The following is a 23,092-nucleotide window of genomic DNA, read 5'->3' on the forward strand; positions in this document are numbered from 1 at the left end:
ACTAATATACCAACACTAATGTAAAGTGATAAAATAATTTGAATAAATAATTGCACCGTTTCGGTGTAATTACAATATTTAAAAAAATAATACCTAGGTTAAATATCTCTAATTATATTAAAACGAAACGCAATATTTTACGATATTTAAGTAGTGAAATACACCATAATGAATGAATAAAAGTTTGTAATAAGTTGAAAATAAATGAGCGTTCAAGAAGTCCAAGATTCACAAAATTACACCAAAAAGTACCTAATTAAAACAAAAGATTGCTTCCATCATTTTTGCCTTGAAAAAAGTTCAGTTTCTAAACGACGTGTCAAAGACAACTAAACAAACGAATGAATGAATTACGTGACATCTCTAACGAAATTATAATGTTGGTAAAATCAATAACAATTACTTTTAAACATTGTTTACTTTTCGTATAGTTACTTATAAAAACGGAAAAAGTTTTATTATTAAATTGTTGAATAATTTTGATTGACCTTACTAATGCCAATTAAAATTCAGATTAATTATTATTTCAAATAATTGAGTTTAAAGTAAATGATAAATCATTTGTGATCGTGTAAAAGTGACATTTATAACGGAAGTTCGTAATTGAAGTAATTAGCATATTTAATCGATTTATTGAATATATGAGTGAAGTCATTCTAAATAAGTACTGCGAAAATATAGGTCTCGTATCTTCGAAGTAATGATAAAAATTTACGTTCGTAACAGTTACTTGAAAGTTGTAATGTAACTTACGTGGTTCGGACGTAGGGCGGTGGTTACGCCCCCGCGGCCTGCTATCGCGGGCGGGCGGTGGGTGGGCGCATCTTTACCGCGTGTTTATGAATTTTTCAAACATAACACTCGAGGTTAAAGTTGTTAAATGCGTGGTGGATAACATTTTCACTGGTAAGTTTATTTCATACCTAAGTTACTTAATCAATATATTTGGAAATAGAGATTAGATAAGTATTTTTTTAAGTCTTGAAGTGATGTGTTCATATTAATTTATAGTAATAAAAATATATCGATAGCAATATAACTAAGTACTAAAAATAAATAATAATGTTTAGTCTGGATGTAGATAAGTCTAGTCAAAGGAACAACAATAATTATTAAGTCTTCACGACTACGACAAAATTAAATAAATTTAGCCATATACCATCTTGTATAATTATCTAATTATTCCACTAAGACTCATCAACTCTGTATTTTACTAATGACATATTTCATTGCGTTCCATTTTAAAATATCTAAATTTTTACATGCAAATAATCTTTTATTTGCATGTAAAAATTAACTTAAGATAACTTAAAACTTAACTAAAGAGTTACCTGTTTTGAAGTCTCATGATGATACCAGCTGATCGCCGATACAAATGGTAAATTGTAACGGAAAATCCCACTACGCGCTCAAACTTGAGAGTGTAGGGTAGACCGAGGCGAATCGGATCACAGGGCGAATCGGATCAAATTAAGAATTTTTTTGATAATTCAAATATCGCATTCACATAGAAAACACTCAACCGGTGTTTTGCGTCCCTCCTCTCACCCTGCACCTCCCGGCATAAGTATTATTTCGATCTCGCTTGTGAATCAATGACGAATCCACTCGTTATCGACTTGGTCGTTTGTGTGTGTCGCAATTTTGGCCTTCATCTAAGGTACGCACTTACGATTTATTTGTGTCATATTAAGGATTTGTGTTAAAACTCAACCACATTGGTTTATATTGTTAAGCAGGGTGTCTATATTAAAGAACCAATTTGCTTTTGAATGTAATCTTAGAGGTTAACGACTAAAAAATTTATTTCAAAAGTCTTAATTATGGGGCTAATCGGATCATATCGTCAGGGGCGAATTGGATCACACTTTTAAACTGATTTATTAAATTTTTAAGGTTATTGATTCAATTTTTATTTATTGTAGATGGTTCGAGGATCAAAAGAAATCTTTGATACCTCTGATACTGTTGGTATTGCCACAAAAGGCTTCAAAAAGACAGGAATATTTCCATTAAAAGCCAATGCAATATCTGACTACAAGTTCATCGGCAATCAAGAGTCAGACATTTTTGAGTCCCCAGTTCAGTCCCCAAGTTCCCAACAAGTGCAAGCCACAAATGTAAACTTTCAGATGACACACAATGTCATCTGAAAGTTTACAACAATCTGACAAAGCCCAGTCTTCCACCTGTATAGATGTAGGACAAAATAAGACGAAGAATAAAACAATGCTATAAAAAATAAGAATTTATCAGAGAATACAGAGAGTGTCAAGTACCCCAAGTTAAATCTACGAGTTACCAACAGGTGCAGCGACAAGCCCAATCCTCAAGTGTCCAAGCCACAAATACAAAACCCCTTGATAATATGTGCCATCCACAAGTTCACAACAATTTGACGAAGCCCAGCCTTCTATCTGTCCTGTAATAATTAAAGAAATTCTTCCATCACCTTAAAGTCTCCAGTTGCTTCTCAAAGATTTTTTAAAAATTTCAAAACTGGTCTTGCATGTGACATCACCACAGAATAAGACTACTCTTCTCAAAAGAGAAACAAAAAAGAAATTTAAGGTAGACAATAAAACCAAGGAAAATCAGGAAAAGTTTGTCTGCAAAGAAAATACTTTGAAGAAGATGAAGAATAAAACAAAACAAAATATAAAAATTAAGAGTTCATCTACAAAGGAGAGAGACTGGCAGTGCATTTACTGTTACGAAATATTCGTGAATCCAGCCACAGAGGATTGGATACAGTGCAATGCCTGCGAAGAATGGTGTCACGAAAATTGTGCTGATATGAGGGGAGATAAGGACCACATATATCTGAATTATGTGTCGATAATTAAAATTGATCCCATTATTAATTTTTTACTGATTCCAAAGCTATAGTATTAAGAAACTTAAAGTTTTATTAAATAATGTGTACGATCCGATTCACCCCGAAAATTGGGGCGATTCGGATATTTTTGTTTTTTTTGTTTTTAGTACCTAATTAAGAGAATATATCTATGATTTAAATTTTCCAATGTTTATTTTATAGCCGATTGGTACTTCTGACATTTTAATTAATATAAATAACATTATATAATCATTTAGTATGATTTTCTCAACTTCAAAGAAAAAGTGATCCGATTCGCCTCGGTCTACCCTACCATTAGGTATATTATAAAGCATATGATGTCAAATAGTTAATACATCAGACAAATAAAGTGTAAATGGGTATAGGTGTCATGGAATCCATTGAAATTTCTTAAAACGGTTATTGCTAAGCGACGAAATATTAAACTCGCATTTAACACGATTCAGTTACCTACATTGAAACGAGTTGAGATGTCCCAGTACCGAGATGGTTCTCTAAATCATGTTAATCTAAACCAGAGATAACACTGGACTATCACGTGGATAATTTTTGGTTTATATTTATATTGTGTTATGTCGTGCATAAATCTGAATTTTTCCGATTTTATTTTACCGCATTTGCATTGCATTCTGTATCTCAATAGGAGGGGAGACTCTCGGTCGGCACACTTATAGGCTGTAAATTTTGTTTCTTATTATGAAAAGCAATTAGCAACTGACAACCCTTGCTAGTAGAGGTGTTAACTACCCACGATCTCTCATGAAGAGGCTATATTCCATAATACTTGACTGCAGAGAAAAATATTTCAACTTATTCCTAATCGATTAACACTCATTTCCAAACTAAGGAATTGCTCATTTGGAAGAGCTCTTTACTAGGCGAGGACTATGTTCTTATCCCATTAGTATTCGTTTTTAATGACCATTTTTAAACGGTTCTTGCGTGACCTGTTAGAGTGCAGCGACATTTAATTTGATTGCACAGAATGTAAGATACTAGTTATGTTATATAAATGTCTATCGTTATAACTCAATTTAAAGAAATGTTTTCTTTATCACAAAAAGGTATTAGCTTAACTTAATAAATTTGTTAAATAATAAACATTAAGGTGAATAGGATACTATAATGTCCTTGCCTATCACAGAGGAATACGATTTTATAGACCAACGAACTTTACTAGACAACTGGTGGATTTTTCGAAAAACCTATTATACTTTAACGATTTTTGAGTTGTTAATTGCTGATAATTAGTATTTAGATGCAATGTTATTCTAGCTAGGGCGTGTCGTGCAGGGGGGCGGGTGGCGCGGGCGGTCCGGCCCGCCCACCATCACTTCCGCTTCCGTCAGTTTACCTTGCAGGCTGTAGCTCAATTCCCATCAAGTATCACTATGAACTGCCCTTGCCCTACATGAATCACCATACGATATGAAATATAGTTACAACTGACGTTAGATACACTGAGTTCATTTTAGTAAGATGTAGATGGTTATCATTAATAAGAGCAATTGAATCTTTTCACATCAGTAACTTTGATCATTGCAACGATTAAATTGCGGAGTAAGTAGGTACTTGATTATCGGCAGTAAAAGTCAATTCTAAGAAAGTCAGTCAAAGCAATTATCTGTCTATACCATTTAATCGTCTTACACGTTGATTGATGTTGGTTAATAATTTCTTGGCATCGGTAAAAAGCAGATCACCTTGATAACATAGAATCTATATTTATTCCTAAGATATTCCATCGAGGATAACGTAACTGCGCAATATTATTGTGCAACATTAAGACATTTTCAACATTATCTAACCTAAATAAGTATATATTGTTCGATGTAGATATATTATTTTCAAATAAATACTGGGATGGTAATAAACAGTACCTACCTAAATAAGCATCTACCATACTTTCTACATAAAATCTTCGCTTCCTCAATTAAAAATAAGAGTGACCTTATCCTACTGTTAAGTTGTATAATACGTGTAACTTTGCAGGTACTAGTATTATTGAATACTATACAGTATAGTATTTTGGTTAGTTTGGCACGATTATACATAAATGATAAGATAGCAAGAGTTTTGATACTTGTAACAATGATATTAAGGCGATAGGCGTTGACCTAAAACAATACAATGGTGACTTCATCGGTTCTCTTCACCGACTAATTAAGTATACGCAAACACTATCACGTCATTTTGCTACCGCATACCGCGTCGCACAACACTGAGGTACACCCATAATGAAATTAGTTCAAATTAGCAACGTCTCAAATCATCAATGAGTAATATTTGAAATCAGACTTTATCACTCTAAGTGTAAGGCATACAATCAAATAAAACAGTTTTAGAGTACTGTTGACTTGGATATTCACGATAACAATATTCATCGCAATGTATTGTGAATGCTATGTTGGTACGTTAAGGTTTAAAATAGTCTGCAAAAGTCTGAGATAATTAAGCCGGAGACATACGCTCTCTCGGGGCGGCTGCTCATTCGTGCATAATGGACTTGGGGCAAACGCGGCTGACGCTTGACAAAACGTGGCTCGACTTTCACTCTCATTTCAAGCCAGTTTGGAATATAAATAATGCGATCACGTCTGTTTAGACATATTTTAATGATTTATGCATTGTTACAAAAAAGTAACGAAAAAGATAATCTAGATCATATAGAATGTTTCTCTTACTTCGGTTTGAACACAGTACTTTAAAAAGAAGTAATTTTATTCATTCATAAAGAAAAAAAACAAATAAGGATAAAGGACAGCATATTATTGTTTGAAATAAAGTTTTAGGTAGTTTTGTGAAGAATATGGTAAATGTTATATGATTACGAACTTATTATTTACTAAACAAATATGTAGTCCAAAAATAATTCGAACTCATTATTGCAATCACAAGGTCGATAAGTATGATGAGTCTGTTATGACGTAGTTTCCTGATGCTAATTTCTAAGGAGATGCAGTTACTTCCACGGAAAGAGTTGCGACATGTGTGCATTTTTTACCCGCCCAAGGAGGCCGCTGGCACGAGGTTATACACCCATTATTACGTCCTTCCTACTTTCAATTATTATTATCGGGCGGTGGCGCCGCACCCGCGACGGGGAGGAGAAGAGAGGCGCAGCTGCTGCCTACCAATAATCAAGACCTGTCTTGGTTCGAGCGAGACAGAGCTAATGGCCCTCAACTTTTTAAGTAATTCATAAAGGTGAAAATCATGCTCGACAGGCAAATGAAGATTAGAAATACACTCAAGATTATTTAAAAAAATACTGGTTGTACTTTAAAAGCAATTATAGCAAAACTTAATCATAAAACTTACTTATAACGCGATCAACACGACTGCGATAGGAGGCGGATCTCCGAAGTTTGACGATTGCGTTCGTTTTCACTCGTCAGTTTGCTCGCCGCGGCTTGGCGGCCGGTCGCGAGAATGGTGCGTACCGTACGTGAACAAAGGCAAATAATTGTTAGCAAGTGTCAAGTAGATAATGTCGTCTGAGCTCTCAAAAGTGCAAGTGGAATATATTAGTGAGGACAAAATTATTAAGGTAAAACGTGGTGGCTTTGGGGTTATAGTGTTATTGTGTAACAGATTGGACGCCAACGGGCAGCGTTCTCGTGTGTCGGTCGGTGCAGGGGGAGGGCGGGGCGAGCGCGGCCCCGGCCGTGTGGGGCCCGTCAGGCCACACGCAGGAGGTTGTGACCGCTTCGTGAGCTACTCCCTTGCCGAAATAGCATCAACATCCTCCTTCAGATTTTTTACCACCCATTTCAAGTTTGTTCATAAACAAAACCTTAATTGTTAGTTTTAAATCAAATTGGTTCTAGAATGTAAAATTGTGTATCAACTACAATAATTAGGGCATTAAATATAGATTTTTATTTGGTAAATATCATGATATTGTGTTATTCTCAATACTAAGTTTTGATCAAGTAATTTATGTATTTTATTCGTTAAAACATGCCGATAACCAAATAATTAAAAATAATATTAAAAGTAACCTAGTTATAAATGCGTAAAATCACAGTCACGCGATCCAAGGTGGGTGGATCAAAGGGCGGCGGCGACCTTGAGTGCGACGACTCCCGGCTCACGGCACTTGTTAGGAAAAGGCGTGTCGACTCCCAACTATTACAATTCTACAAAATAGAAATCCTTTGAAACTTATACATGAAATGTAGTAACTTACATCCTGAAAGTTTTTATAAATAGAGATAATCGAAATATGGCATTTATTTATTACATTTTACATTTAGTATTTTCCAATGTTTGAGGTATCTAAAAGTGACATTATTCAAACACGGTATACTTAAAAATTACCTAAATTATAAAACATGTGAAATTAACACAGATCAACTCGTTCATTCCATTCATCTAACGTTTATTTTACTCTTGTGATTTGTATTAGTAATCTGTGCTTCTATATTTTAATGTCATTAAATTTTCTAAAAAGTTATTTATGACCTCATTTACTTATTTTTAATATGTACTTTATTTCATTTTGTAAATGTAAACATATGTTTATTTAAATTTAATGTGTAATTTTTTCTATCATGGCAGAACAACGTACAAAAAGTTTCGCGCCATTTTTTTAACATTAGAATCATCCGAAACTCTTCTCTCCTTTTATATTAACTCAGCTGATCTCTATCGATTTAAGAGTTCGAGACTACCCCTCGTTAAGTTGTACGATGCAGTGCGAATGCGATATCGACTAAACACGATTGTGAGAAAAAAATGATTCGTTGTCCACGAATAATATCTATTTGAACATTGAGCTTATTTCTTATTAATATGAACATTTAATTATGCCATCTATGTAATACAATATCGTAATACAATATGTCAATATTTAATGTAATTTAAAAAATAGATGATGATGATTGTAAAAATGACTGTTTTCAGTCTTTAAAGTTTTCTTTAACAAACACTAGTTTATTAAGTACTAATAAATATTACTGAATAAAAGCACTTGTGGGTCAAGTATAAGTCCAAAACTTATATCGATACTAAAAACTGATACATATATCCAATTAACCTAAATTTAATAAGCAATACTGGAAAAAGGATTATAATATGTAATTTATATAGGTATATTACTTTGTTTACTTAAAATTTCAATTTGTTTAATAGGAGGGCTGTGGCACCCAATCACCCCTTGCATTACTGGCGGCTACCTGCAGTCGTGTAGGCGCCGCCACCATGGGGCCCGATCAGCAGCAGCAGGAAAAAGATCAGCAACAACAACACTTCAGTCAGTATATAATTTGCTGTTAAATTACCTGACATGTCATATGTAAAAAAGATGTTATTTAATTAAATATTATCTTTAATTTGAAATTTCAGGTCCACAACAGCAACAGCAAGCACAGCAGCAACAACAACAGCAAGTCCAACAACAACAGCAGCAAGTTCAACAACAGCAACAGCAGCAGCAACAACAGCAGCAACAACAACAACAGCAGCAGCAACAACAACAGCAGCAGCAGCAGCAGCAGCAACAACAACAACAAGTTCAACAGCTTGTCCAACAACAAGTCCAAGGAGATGCTGCTACACTTGCTGCATTACAGCAGCAGTACTTGCAACAGCAACAGCCTCAGATGAGAGTGATCAGTACGGCTGTTGTCCAACAGCTTAGAGCACAAGGCCTCTCGGTGAGTATTATGGGAAATAATCAATACATAATTTTAAAATTAAAATTCAGCTGCCAATGATATGATATTCATAAGTATCCATGATAATTATTATCAACCAACTTCAAAAAAGAGGAGGTTATCAATTTGTTTGTATTTTTTTAAATAATGTATCAAAAGTAACATACATATATCCTATGAAAACTACTATACTTGTTGATCATCCAAAGAACTGTGATAGGTAATGTGAGTGTTCCATCAAGGACAATTTATGTTAAATAAAAGTAAAACATAGTCTGGAATGAAGTGGAGAAAGTTACAAGACCATTTCCATCAACGTTAGCAACCTAATATACTTTTTGAGAAAGTTTTACTAAGGAATTATACATAATATAACCTTTTAACTTAATACTTGATATTTATATCAAAACATGTATGTATGTATTATTATCTATTGTACTTGTACTGGTTTCCTGCTATATATCATGTTTTTTGTATATTTGTAATGTGTTATACATTACATATATTTCAAAGGTAGTTTCCGTAGTTAGGTAGACTATGTATTTATAATATTTGTATTGAATTTACATTTTTTATGCAAAATTAGGCGATATAACATTTTGTTATTTTGCAATCATTGAATTCCTAAAATATTTTTGTGTTACTTTCAGTGAGAATTGATGAAAATAGGTTCTATATAGTGGGTATTATAGGTTGAATAATATTGCTCTTTATCAAGTTTGTAAAATTGCATTTCTGAATGAAATGTAGTATCATATGATTGATATATCAATGATTAAATTCCTATCCTCAGGCTCTATACTAAACAGTACTTTTATGTAAGAAATCAAGTTAAAAAACTATTATAATTGATAAAACTGTTGTAAATCAACCAATGTAACTGTCGCTAGGTGTAAAGTGTCAACGGAGTTTGGAAATCTCTGAAAAAACTGTGAGCGCAAATAAACATATTTTTAATAGATTTTAATATATTGTGCAAATTGTTAATATGGCATTGTCTAAGTTCTACTAAAATTCGTTTGTGAACATCAAATTAAAATTAATATAAAAATGCTAATAATCTTATTTAAAATTTAATTAAATGAAAAAAATATAACTCTGAATAATAATATTTTGTATTTAACATAAATAGCTGAATATGAATATATAATGATTAATATGGAAGTAAAAACTGTTTAGTTCATTAAGTTTTTAGATCAAATTCGAATTTCGAATGTCGACATTAATTTATACGCAACAATGACAAGATGGTTCGCCTTGTTGGGTATTCGAATAGGAAAACAGGCTTCAAGGATTTACGTTAATACATTGTCCATAGAAATAGGGCTGATGTCATACAATTAATTTTTTGTTACATTAAAACATGCTTCCATTTATAAACAATTGGAATGTGTATAAAACTGGTTACAATATTCTTTGTTCAATCAAAGTAAATATTCTGTTATATTCTGTATTGAGACAAAATGACACTATAAATATATTGACATGTTAGTTAGGTACATGATTATTTATTCATGAAATCAAATACTTTACTTGCTGTATGACTAAAATAACCATACAGCTAGTAAAATCACTATCAATCTTAAATATATGAGAATTGATACAATTAATCAATCACTATGACATAATAAAGATATCTGATAATGAAACTTGAAATATTTCATTTGATTTTTTATTACACATTATACATTTATTAAATTAAAAAAAAACTTAACCTCTTTAGAAAAATATTTACTTTTAATATGATTTTTGAATTAAGTAAATCAATAAAGTAATTGTTATATTTAAATCTTCAATTAAAACTATTATGAAGGAAGTATATTAAATTATGTAATTTATTTTATTTTCAGGGAAACGAATTGTCTGCAGCGATAGTCAATGCCGCTAGTACTGTTCCAAATGGCATACAAGTGCAGCAACCTCAGGTAATAATCCTTATTTTATTGTTAAAATAGGGTTTACTTTGAAACTTCCATCAAAGAAATACACACATAAGCTAATAGAGCAGACCTTTAATATTAAAAGTATACTAATCAAGAACTATATATCAACTTAGTAAAGGTATATCAATTATTTGAAAGTAATATTTGTTATTATTGGTTTATAAATGCTAACACATTTTACAATTGCATGTTTAGTCAAGATAGTCACATTTATGATATACAATTTAAATACACATAACAAACTTTTATTTAATTTCTTGTCTGGCACACTCGTCATGTGCCAGACAAATCTTACAAATCAAAATCTGTTCTTTTGAAATTTTACACTTTCATTTAGTTCTGGTAGTCAATCAATCATATATATGAACATACATTAAACAAAATATTCTAAAAAGTTTTATCTATAATTTTTTTTTTATTTTAGGTTATATCAATGCAACAGCTGCAGTCACTGTTAGGAGGCGGTGTAGTGTCCAGTAACGAGGGTGCCACATATCAAAATGCTCCACAACAACTGTTACAGATTCATCCGCAGCTTTTACAAGTATAACAAATTTTATATCATATTTTAAGTATAAATTTGAGATTTGTTCCATAACCCCTATATTTATAATGGTTATGGAAACCTGTGCTGTAGACGGTTGCTAAAGAGTGTTCAAGACATTCTACTTAAATGTATAATTATTTATGTAATGTAACACAGCCTATAAACAGTCATAAATTTTATATTTTTGACGACCTCCGTGGTCGAGTGGTGTGTACACCGGTTTTCATGGGTACATCACTCTGAGGTCCTGGGTTCGATTCCCAGCCGAGTCAATGTAGATTATCATTTGTTTTCTATGTTGGTTTGGGTCTGGGTGTTTGTTACTTCTGATTTTCCATAACACAAGTGCTTTAGCTACTTACATTGGAATCAGAGTAATGTATGTGATGTTGTCTCATATTTATTTATTTATTATTTATTTATAGACAAATTCTACCAGAAGTCCTATGTGAGAATGTTTAACCTAATTTCTATGATCATGTTTATCATAGATTTATTATGTAAGGTCTATTGCCTAGTTTAAGGCAGTACACTATAACTCAGTAAGGTAGTAATACATGTAAAGTACTCTTATGATGCTGAATGTTTTCCAAGCAAGTAAATAAACAATTTTGGTTTCCATAGCAACAAGGAGGCGGGGTGGGGGGCGTGTACGGCGGCTGCGTGGTGGGGGGCATGGCGCCGCTGCAGGCCGTCACCGTCGACGGCCAGGACGCGCTCTTCATCCCCGCGCACCATGCACAGGTAGGGGGACTAATACTTTACCTATTATAGATAACGATTCAGGTAGAGGGCGCCCTGGTGCCCACCTATTATTGATAACAATTACATTATAATTTAGGGTGGCTATGCTGTACGATATGATCCAAAAAATATAATAAGAGCAATAGTTATGATTACATCAGTTCTAGCGTTTTTCTCTTTCAAATTAAAGAGCTTTTTGATCCCCTTTTTAAAGTTCAAGTTATAGTGGATGTAGATAGTAGAGAAGTGTTTATAACATTGGAATATGAAGTAAGACAAACAGACTGAAAATTATGCAATGCTGGTCAATGGCCCCCTTTTCTCAATAGGAGCCTACCTAACCTACACGATATAAAAAGCACAAATTTAATATTTATTAACGCATGCTTGTCTGAGCTCTAACCGTAGATCTACGGTAAATATATCATATACTAGGCTGTCACAACTTATACAGTGAAAAAAGTTAATCTCGAGTTGTGTTATATATATATATATTAGAAAGATTTTTTGTTGTCATAATACACATAAAAAAAATTTGTAATTTCAGAATTTCTCAGGCATGGGTCAAGTGAGCCTCGTGAATGGTCAGCTCGTGAGGACGCCGGTGCTCCCTGCTGGTTTCCTGCAAAACGTCATGCACTTGCCTGCAGGTGAGCGCCAGTAATTTTGTTTACATAGTCTCTATTCCCTCACATACCTGCTTGGGTTCTAATTTCACAATTCTTCGGGAATGCTTAAATTTTCATTTATATCGCTTGTCGCTTTATTCACCATTATTAATTTCGTTTCGTGAAAATTTGATTGTAATTATGTTAATCCAGTTTTTTTATATTTTGCTATTATTGTCAAGAGCCTTTATATTTTTTTTATATTGTTTTAACTCATAAAAACATTAATAGACAGAGATACGTACTAATATTTATGACTACTAAAATAAAAATTAGGGAAAATTGATTTGTACATAATGTACGTAAGTGCAAAATAACAGCTAACCACATAGTTATATAACTGGCAACACTGAAAAATCATAAAATAGATATAGACTTTATGACACAATTAATTCACAGTTATCATTATATATCTTGTTTCGACCAACTCATACCCATTAATCATTACATGAGACCATTCCCGTGTCATAGACTAACTTTTCCACTGGTTGATCGAACTATGTGGGCAGCTCGTACCGTCACGCACGTCGCTTAACGTTCTATCATACTAACTGTTGTCTGTTTTCCGCCCTGCTTGCCCGCTAACAGAACAACAGGCCACCGTCACCATCCCCGGTACTAACTTAACAATCCCACTGAGCGCCTTGACCGGCAATCAGATGATCACTATCCCGGGCACGAATATATCTATCCCGGCGGGCGGGATCCAAATCCCGACGAGTCAAGCCATATCGATACCTAGCTCCACGGGCGTCCAATTGCCGGTGGCGAGCGTGGCCAATGTAGCCAACGTCGCCAACGGCGGCGTCGCTCTGCCCACCGGGGGGGACTCCAAGAACGGGAGTGGGAAGGACACTAAGTCGCCTCCGAGTCCGGCCGGGCAAGGTTTGTAAATCTGATATTTGGAGACGAAACAACACGTTGCAGAGTTTCAAAGTTAATACGACTCAGTATAAGATTTAGTATAATTTATCCCTCGCTTATTCTGTCTCATAGATATCCATGCTTGGTGTTTTTGTTTCATTCTGTCACTGCTACTCACTCACACCTTATGTTGATACTCACCTTCACTATAAGTATTTTTATTACTACACTCTTAATAAGAAATTATGTTTAAAATCGAACCAAAGTCTACTTGATTCGAGCAGGCTATTTGCGAGCACTTTTGTAATTATACATAATTTAATGAAATACTCTATTAAATAATCATATTTTTTTTTTTAATTAAGATGCTCAATAGAAAATCAGAAAAAAGATTTCATTTATGTTAGTTTTTTGTTGATTTGCGAATATAACTAGTCATAACAAGAAGATTGCTTGGAGAGTATGTAGTAAGATGTGCTCGCAGGCGGCGGCGTGGCGGTGCGCGGCGGCGGCGTGGGCGGCATGGGCGTGGTCCCCGTGCAGGTGCCCGTGAGCGTGGCCAACGGCCACACCGTGTACCACACCGTGCACGTGCCCGTGCACGCGCCGCACCTGCAGATCATCCCGCAGCTGCAGCAGGTCTGACCCCGCCTTAGCCACAACTCACGGCTTTGCACATCCATCGATGTGAAGCCGGAGGGTGTTGTTTAATATATGTTTTATATCAAATCTTTGGGTAATCTCTCTGGGTTGTTTTAGAGTTGATATTCATATTTGATTCCCTTGACCCAGTGTTATATGTAACAGGCTATTTGACAGGTTTTTCCATTTTCCAATAATATTATTAAGTAGGTTAAGGAACCCAGTAAATGTAGTTTTTTTTATTTCTAGTAAATATTTGTCGAAAATTATCATATTAAAAATTTCATATTTCAATTGTGCGCGAAAACGATACTTGGACAATATGACGCTGCAATGGGCTCAGTGACGTCACTTGCCTGTATTTTAATCTGTGGTACATATAATAGGCAAGCAAGGTTAACAAGTAAGTGACTCAATTATAAGCCCGGCCAATCAGGAGCGTTTTGTGTCACGTGACAATCGTTTAAATTATGCAATTTTTGAATAAATTATGTGTTATTTTCAACTTTCGTTGATAAATAACCATTTCTAAACTCATAATATATACTAATAACAACAATTGACCCTTTATTTTTCGCATTGTAAAATAGCCTATTATGTATGTCTGGGTGTCTGTGCATAAGGGCAACAGTCGAGGGAGCAAAATAATTAATTCGCCACGAATTACTATAGATTACTGATCTGCCCTTTCGAAAATGCGATATTATAAAAAATAATTAGCTAAGTAGCTGTCGTCTTTTAAAATATAATTAATTTTACTCTTGGCAATTGGGTGAAACCTGTGGGAACAAGTAAAAAATTGGTGATATACTGGTTCATAAAGTGTTTCTCTTTAATAAAAAAATGTTTCCTAGTAATGGTATGCATCTTAACCGATGATTGCGGGTTCAAACCCAGGCAAGCACCGCTGTTTCATGTGCTTAATTTGTCCTTATAATTCATCTCGTGCTCAGCGGTGAAGGAAAACGTCGCGAGGAAACCTGCATGTGACAAATTTCATAGAAATTCTGCCACATGTGTATTCCACCAACCCGCATTGGAACAGCGTGGTAGAATAAGTTCCAAACTTTCTCCTCAAAGGGGGAGGCCTTTAGGCCAGCTGTGGGAATTTACAGGCTGTTGTTGTCGTTGTAATGATTACATTAAATAATTAAATTGTTGAAAAATGAATGATTGAATTAGAGATGTGTGTTCTTCGCAGATGCAAGCGCAGCCGCAAGTCGCGAACGTACTGACGCCTTCCGGGCAGATACAGCAGATACAGATTGCGTCGCTTGGAAACGTACAGGTCAGTCTATAGTATATCACCTCACCGCGATACAAACTATAGACAATATTACTTGATAATTGATTCAAGGCGTATCTTTAAATTTATAATAATTACAAAAAAAGGCCTTGAAAATATATTTCAATTGTGATTCAGTAGTCGGTCAGTCAGTCAGTATACAGATATACAGTTGTGTAGATGTACATGTTTCGACCCGAGACTTTGGGTAGTGGTAGTGCGGTAGGTAGTGAGTAGTAACGTAGCGGTAACTGTGGCTGGTTTGGCAGCAGGGCGGCGGCGGCCAGGCGGGCGCGGGGCAGGGGCAACCCACCATCACTCTGCAGGTGAGGAACTGGCTTTATCAAATTCGAAGATTTCAACATGACATACATATCATATATCTTGATTTTGACGACCTCCATGGTCGAGTGATGTGTACACCGGTTTTCATGGGTACGCCACTCTGAGGTCCCGGGTTCGATTCCCGGCCGAGACGATGTAGATTACCATTAGTTTTCTATGTTGTCTTGGGTCTGGGTGTTTATGGTACCGTCGTTACTTCTGATTTCCATAACACAAGTGCTACTTACATTTGGATCAGAGTAATGTATGTGATGTTGTCTCATATTTATTTATCTGATATATATCCATTAATTGTATTTATGTCATATGTTTATGTATAGTATTTGTAATGACATTGTATGATGTTGCTTTGCTATGTTAACAATGTCCTAAACTAACAAACGTCACCCATTAACGCTGCCCGGAAGGCGGTACCGAATCAAATGCAAGACGCAAATAACCAAGTGCAGCAGCAGTCGCAGGCTATCATAACCAGCACGCCGTCGGGCCAGCAGGTCACCGTCATACCGACTAGCAATGTGAGGACGGCCAATGTTGTACAGGTATCCCACTCGCGGGACCCCGGAAGTAGCCCCAGAGCCAGCCAACAACAACAACGTTGTGATATACAACCTACTATTCGATTGATTATGGGTCAAACTAAAAACCTCCTTTTTTTTCGAGTCGGTTAAAGCACTAAAACCTTATCCTTGATGTTACAAATACTTTTCTGAAAACCGTATCCAAATAGCTTTAACCAAACGCGAGATAATCGCGGACAAACATACATACATACTCTATATGAAACAGAACATGAACAGAACATGAACTCCTTTTTTTTGAAGTCGGTTGTTGGTAACCAATAATGTAACAGACACGACGTTAATTTACTTAGATGCAACTGTGTCAGAAATCTTCACGGAACTGACAAAGATTTAAGCATTGCCACCCAGTATATATTCTTACTATTCAGCCAGGGTATCGTAAAAGTGTGTGAGAGAGAGGATACATACAGTCCGCCCTTTATACGTACTCTGCATCTCTGTCGCAATATATGTAAATTTTCATGGTCATTTGACAAATAAACCTACCATTGTGTCCTTGTATGTATGTATATTTTTCATTAGATGTAGTTCTCAATGTGTTTATCTTTAGATTTAATACAAGTCTATTCCATTCGCTATTAATATCCAGCTTCCCAAGTCCGATAATTTTTCCGACATTAAAATCACCACTATTTGACGAATTCATAATGAATTCGATTAATTAGTAAAGATCTCAACCTCAATCTCAAATTAAAAGTAGGTAATTTAAAAACCATTAATATCTCCCTATCCATATTAGATTCCAAAGCCTCAAGATGGAATTTAATATTGCTTATCTATCAATTAATTAAAACCTACCTAATAACTAATTTATTTTTACGTAAATTCATTGTTTTTTATTTACGAGACCTAAAGGGGTAAACAAATGTAGGCTATAGAAGTAATTGTATCGAACTCTACTTTATCATATAAACTTTGTAATATGTCTACTTTCAATTTTACTAACATCCTATAAACTTGTTCTCATTAACAACAAAATGACTCGAGAGACCTGAATCGAATGAATGAATGAATTCTCCTCTCCCTCGTCATCTGGGAAGCAGTGTCCCAGTGTGCTAATGTGCGTGTGGTTGTGTCTGATTAAACTTGTTCTTATTAACAATAAAATGACTCGAGAGACCTGAATTGAATGAATGAATGAATTCTCCTCTCCCTCGTCATCTGGGAAGCAGTGTCCCAGTGTGCTAATGTGCGTGTGGTTGTGTCAGATTAAACTTGTTCTTATTAACAATAAAATGACTCGAGAGACCTGAATTGAATGAATGAATGAATTCTCCTCTCCCTCGTCATCTGGGAAGCAGTGTCCCAGTGTGCTAATGTGCGTGTGGTTGTGTCAGATTAAACTTGTTCTTATTAACAATAAAATGACTCGAGAGACCTGAATTGAATGAATGAATGAATTCTCCTCTCCCTCGTCATCTGGGAAGCAGTGTGCCAGTGTGCTAACGTGAGTGTGATGCAGATGCCGACGCTGGGCGTGGGCGGGTTGGGCGGCGCCGTGCAGCTCGTGCCGGCCGTGGGGCTGCCGGGCGCCGTGCAACTCGCGCAGCTGCCGCAGGCGCAGCCCCAGACGCAGCCGCAGCCCGTCATCGGTGAGTGGGAGGGGGGGGGGGATGTTGTCACAACACGATAAGTAATTTAAACATGAGATTTAAATATGGAACACGATTATCTTCTCGATCAGATTGTCTCGATTTACTTTAAACATGAGATTCAAATATAGAAGAGACGTCTCATGACATGAGTCGTGATGGCCCAGTGGTGAGAACACGTGCATCTTAATCGGTAACTGCGGGTTCAAACCCAGCCAAGCACCGCTGATTCATGTGCTTAATTCGTCTTTATAATTCATCTCGTGCTCGGCGGTGAAGGAAAACATGGTGAGGAAACCTGCGCGTGTCTAATTTCATTGAAATTCTGACACGTGCGCATTCCACCGTGGAATATGTTCCAAACCCTCTCCTTAATGGGAAAGGAGGTCTTTAGCCCAGCTAAGAGAATTTACAGGCTGTGGTTGTCTCATGACTGTTACTGGCATGCAATAAACTCGCTGCAAAATCTATGCGCGATATTTGTGTTTAATGGTCAGTAATAATGTATATTAATATTGTTGTTAATGATTATACTTAATGTATCTGTAAATCATTTCAGAAACACCGTTTCCCGGCCAGCAGATCCAGCAAGATCCAAACGAGCCTGGGAAGTGGCAAGTGGTAACGGTCAGTTCGGGGAACACCACCACCACTGAATGCGAGGCGAATAAAAATAGGCCCAACAGTCCGAATAGTGGGAAGCGTTTGATGAAGCGAGTCGCGTGCACGTGCCCTAACTGCGATCAAGGAGAAAAGTGAGTTAGATAAGAGGAAATTAATTACTTCAAAAACTTATAATATTTATAATAGTTAACTGAACCGCAGAATGTTTTTTAAAATACATATAACTTGGTGGTAGGGCTTTGTTCAAGCCCGCCTGGCTAGGTACTACCCACTCATCAGATATTCTACCGCTAATCAACAGTACGCAGTATTGTTGTGTTCCGGTTTGAAGGGTGAGTGAGCCAGTGTAACTACAGGCACAAGGGACATAGCATCTTAGTTCCTAAGGTTGGTGGCGCATTGACGATGTAAGGAATAGTTGATATTTCTTACAGCGTCATTGTCTATGGGTGATGGTGACCACTTACCATTAGGTGGCCCAAATGCTCGTCAATCTATGCCACAAAAAATGTGTAAAACAGGTTCAGAGTTTTTATAACTAAGTAGTTTTCGCCTACAGTTTGCTAAATATCAAATTTCACCAAATTTGGTTTAGTAGTGGAAATCTAGCAGACCAACTAATAAAGTTACTTTCACATCTATAATACTGGCGATCCGCCCCGGTTTCGCACGGGTACTTGATATGCCTGTGTTATTCTGATGTATGACTTATAAGAAGAGCTGAGATGGCCCAGTGGTTAGAACGCGTGCATCTTAACCGATGATTGCCGGTTCAAACCCAGGAAAGCACCACTATATATATATTTGCTTAATTTGTGTTTATAATCCATCTCGTGCTCGGCGGTGAAGGAAAACATCATGAAGAAACCTGCATGTGTCTAATTTCATCAAAATTCTGCCACATGTGCATAAACATACATCCATCCTCACAAGTTTTCGCATTTATAAGTAAGATTAGTATAGATGTGACTTGTCTGATAAAAATCTAGTTTTATTTTTATCTAGACATCCATACTGATTTAACTACATTCATATTTTTTTCGTATTCTTTAAATTTTCAGATATTATTTAGTGAATACATAAATATATGTATTCACTAAATAATATCTGTAAAGGGAAAGAAAATAGCTAAAGTAATATGGATAATATGATTTTACAGAGATGTGGAATAAGTTTTATATTACCTCAAGCCGGGATCACTGATGTAAATAGTCAGTGGGATATTTACAAACTAGTCACCTAGTCACATAACTCTATTCGTAGCTTACACTCACACATACACTGTATATGTAGCTTCAACTCATATTAAACTCATCATAATATTTGATAAAATATCTTTGAATATAACGATTTAAATTTGAGGTCCAATCTATTTGTTTTAAGCAATGATATTCTAATAAACAGATATGTTATATCCATACTAAACAACAGAAGAAAGTGTGCCGCGCCGGTGACCGTTTATTTTTACATTTCGTTAAAAGTAAAAAGGATAGCTTGATAAAAACAATAAGTAAAAGGGATAACTAGATGTTTTAATCACGCAAAACGTATTACTACGTAATTATGATGTATTATAACGTACTACTACGTAAAACAACTAAAGGCAAACGTCCCAATTGGGACGTTTTCTAGTCTTCACTTTTTGCGCGTTATTAACATATAGTATGACACAAATTAGATGTAGCATCGGAAAATGCAATGGAATGAAAATAAAACCGATTACTGCCGATTTACACAACCAATAGAAATAGCTCCCTATCGCGCCATTCGACGCTATTCGTCGCTATAGATTCACGCGTCAGAGAAAGCAAGTGCATGTAAATCGACGCGACAAATTGACGAATATATTAGGTCATATGATATTACAAGTTATTACGTTTGTGCAAAGATCATATTCGTGTGAGAAAATAAATATTGATAATTCGGGATAGCGTACTCGATTCGGATGTGATCGGTTTTACGATTTTTTTTTTTTTTTTTTTTTATGTTATAGGTTGGCGGACGAGCATATGGGCCACCTGATGGAAAGTGGTCACCATCACCCATAGACAATGACACTGTAAGATATATTACCTTACATCGTAAATGGGCCACCAACCTTGGGAACTAAGATGTTATGTCCCTTGTGCCTGTAGTTACACTGGCTCACTCACCCTTCAAACCGGAACACAACAATATTGAGTACTGTTATTTGGCGGTAGAATAACTGATGAGTGGGTGGTACCTACCCAGACTTGCACAAAGCCCTACCACCAAGTGAAGTTGTGTCGTACTATATCTGTTTCGTATCTAATTATTGACACGAAAGTGAATGTTGTTCCACAGCCGACTAGTGGACCGCAAGAAGCAGCACGTGTGCCACATCCCGGGCTGCAACAAGGTGTACGGCAAGACGTCGCACCTGCGCGCGCACCTGCGCTGGCACTCCGGCGAGCGACCCTTCCTCTGCAACTGGCTCTTCTGTGGGAAGAGGTCTGATATCACTGTTGCTTTTAGACTTGCACTTATGTCCTTATTACATTGATGAATAGCTGTTATAAGTGTGATATGAATGACTTAATTCAAAGACAATTTTTTTTAATATTTTTTTTTCTAATGACTACTATGGACTGCACGATGTATAAATATGCTAAACCAAATAAAATGTATATTAATTCTAAAAATCGTTTTAGTTACTGTGACGACCTCCGTGGTCGAGTAATGTGTAGAAAGTCGATGTAGAAAGAATTCATTAGTTTTCTATGTTGTCTTGGGTCTGGGTGTGTGGTGCCGTCGTTACTTCCGATTTTCCATAACACAAGTGCTTTAGCTACTTACATTGGGATCAGGTTATGTATGTGATGTTGTGCAATATATTTCATTTTTTAATTACATTACTGTTTTTAAAATTAAAATAACTAAATCATAAAGGACTTAAGGTGCAATGTATGGCTTAATCAGTAAGTCTGCCTATATTTTATTAACATTATTTTGTACAGGTTTACGCGATCAGACGAGTTACAGCGACATCGACGTACGCATACAGGCGAGAAACGTTTTGAATGTCCCGAGTGCAGTAAACGTTTCATGCGCTCCGACCACCTCGCCAAGCACGTGCGGATACACACCAAGAATAGAATCACTGTAAGTACTTAGGTTTACTTTACAATGCATGATATATTTTGACGACCTCCATGGTCGAGTGGTGTGTACACCGGTTTTCATAGGTACGCCACTCTGAGGTCCCGGGTTCGATTCCCGGCCGAGTCGATGTAGATTACCATTAATTTTCTATGTTGTCTTGGGTCTGGGTGTTTGTGGGACCGTCGTTACTTCTGATTTCCATAACACAAGTGCTTCAGCTACTTACATTGGAATCAGAGTAATGTATGTGATGTTGTCTTAGATATATATATTAAAAATACCTTCCTCCTTGTTACATCAGCTATCTACCAGTGATAGTCCCGTCAAAATCGGTCCAGACGTTACAGAGATTAGCTTTAACAAAACAGACAGACAGACTAAAATCAAAATCAAAATAAATTTTATTCAAGGGGGCTTTTACAAGCATTTTTGAATTGTCATTTAACAATAAAGTGAAGCTTGAAGAACCACAGGTTCGAAAAGCATATTCTACCGAAAAGAACCGGCAAGAAATTCAGTAGTAACCCTTTTTCAACATTTAAAATATACAATCATATTAGTTAACTACAATTATATATGTATGTAATGTATCCTGCCTGGAAGTCAACAGGTATTAATTCCAAGCTTTTTTATCATCTACAAAATCTTGTATCGAATAATATGCCTTTTTACCAATGTATTTTTTATAAATTATTAGAATTTACGAAACGGTAAAGTTAAAAATGTCTGCTGAAAAAAATTGTTTATTTGTTAATTTTGTATATGAAAAGTGTATGTATACATAAGCATTCAGTAAAAACGTTTATTTTAATATTACAAACACACACTCCAATTTTATTATAGGTGTATAGATTATGTTATAAATATAATTATTGCCAAATATTGAACTAAATCAATTTTAATTCGACAGGAGGTGGCTACGTCGACTCAATCTATGTACTCCGATTCGGGTGATGACAGTTGTGATGAGAAGATGATGCTAACCATAGAAACAATGCACCAAGGTGGTGACAACGAGGAAAAGCTTGTCATGATAAGGCCCGGGACGAAAATAGACCCGGACCACATCGATAGCTAAAGAAACGTCACTTAAGAATTAGTTAAATAGTACTGGGATTACTGTGATGACATCAAATCAATGGATTTTATTGGACTTTGGAGATATTTCCTAAGGCCTTAAGTATAGTTTAAGGATAAATGTGCAGTGATTGTGATTATGAGTAAACGGCTTATACAAGATGGTTGTTTACACCTCAAGGTCACGAAGGTCAGTTATAAGACTGTCTATGGTGTCTATGGTGCAATTAAAAGAAGAATCATGTTATGATTGTATCCCCAGTGTAATAATACTGCAAATGGCATTACATAGTATTTAATGTAGCTAAATCATATAATAGTATAAGAATCTAACACAATCTTTTGCGTTTCAAAAGAGTAATATATTTTTTCACAGATAGTTATAACTTCTAAGATTAAAGTACATTAGGGTACATGCAACACAATTATATATAAATAGCTTTTTTAGTGTTAATTTTCATTTCAGCTATATGATGTATGCATTCATTGATTGATTACTGTTTCTCGTCCAATTCTATATTGATGTATTTTTTT

At 35.6% G+C, this 23,092-nt stretch overlaps 2 protein-coding genes across 4 annotated transcripts; both read left to right on the plus strand.

Moving 5' to 3' along the window:
• Positions 1-6,268: 6,268 nt before the first annotated feature.
• On the plus strand, positions 6,269-8,104 carry LOC124531297. Its single transcript, XM_047105814.1, has 2 exons — positions 6,269-6,637; positions 7,997-8,104. The coding sequence occupies exons 1-2, from the start codon at positions 6,351-6,353 to the stop codon at positions 8,052-8,054; spliced, it is 345 nt and encodes a 114-aa protein (XP_046961770.1). The 5' UTR covers positions 6,269-6,350; the 3' UTR covers positions 8,055-8,104.
• A 224-nt stretch (positions 8,105-8,328) lies between these two features.
• On the plus strand, positions 8,329-22,767 carry LOC124531296 (transcription factor Sp3-like). 3 transcript variants are annotated; one of them, XM_047105811.1, is made up of 13 exons: positions 8,329-8,520; positions 10,371-10,445; positions 10,888-11,007; positions 11,635-11,754; positions 12,302-12,404; positions 13,771-13,925; positions 15,130-15,216; positions 15,483-15,539; positions 17,605-17,734; positions 18,294-18,489; positions 20,684-20,830; positions 21,337-21,481; positions 22,392-22,767. In XM_047105811.1, the coding sequence occupies exons 1-13, from the start codon at positions 8,467-8,469 to the stop codon at positions 22,557-22,559; spliced, it is 1,557 nt and encodes a 518-aa protein (XP_046961767.1). In that variant the 5' UTR covers positions 8,329-8,466; the 3' UTR covers positions 22,560-22,767. The 3 variants fall into 3 exon arrangements, with proteins under 3 accessions (XP_046961767.1, XP_046961768.1, XP_046961769.1); XM_047105812.1 differs by having other exon boundaries at positions 15,486-15,539; XM_047105813.1 differs by lacking the exon at positions 15,483-15,539.
• Positions 22,768-23,092: the final 325 nt, after the last annotated feature.

Source organism: Vanessa cardui, chromosome 7, assembly GCF_905220365.1.
Source record: "Vanessa cardui chromosome 7, ilVanCard2.1, whole genome shotgun sequence".
NCBI classification, from domain to species: Eukaryota; Metazoa; Arthropoda; class Insecta; order Lepidoptera; family Nymphalidae; genus Vanessa; species Vanessa cardui.

Bases quoted from the DNA above. Each gene is read 5' to 3' on its own strand.
- LOC124531296 (XM_047105811.1), top strand. From the start codon at position 8,467: ATGAGAGTGATCAGTACGGCTGTTGTCCAACAGCTTAGAGCACAAGGC. The intron at 8,521-10,370 runs GTGAGTATTATG...TTTTATTTTCAG, and splicing joins TTAGAGCACAAGGCCTCTCG to GGAAACGAATTGTCTGCAGC. The intron at 10,446-10,887 runs GTAATAATCCTT...TTTTTATTTTAG, and splicing joins TACAAGTGCAGCAACCTCAG to GTTATATCAATGCAACAGCT.
- LOC124531297 (XM_047105814.1), top strand. From the start codon at position 6,351: ATGTCGTCTGAGCTCTCAAAAGTGCAAGTGGAATATATTAGTGAGGAC. The intron at 6,638-7,996 runs GTTTGTTCATAA...TTTGTTTAATAG, and splicing joins TTTTTTACCACCCATTTCAA to GAGGGCTGTGGCACCCAATC.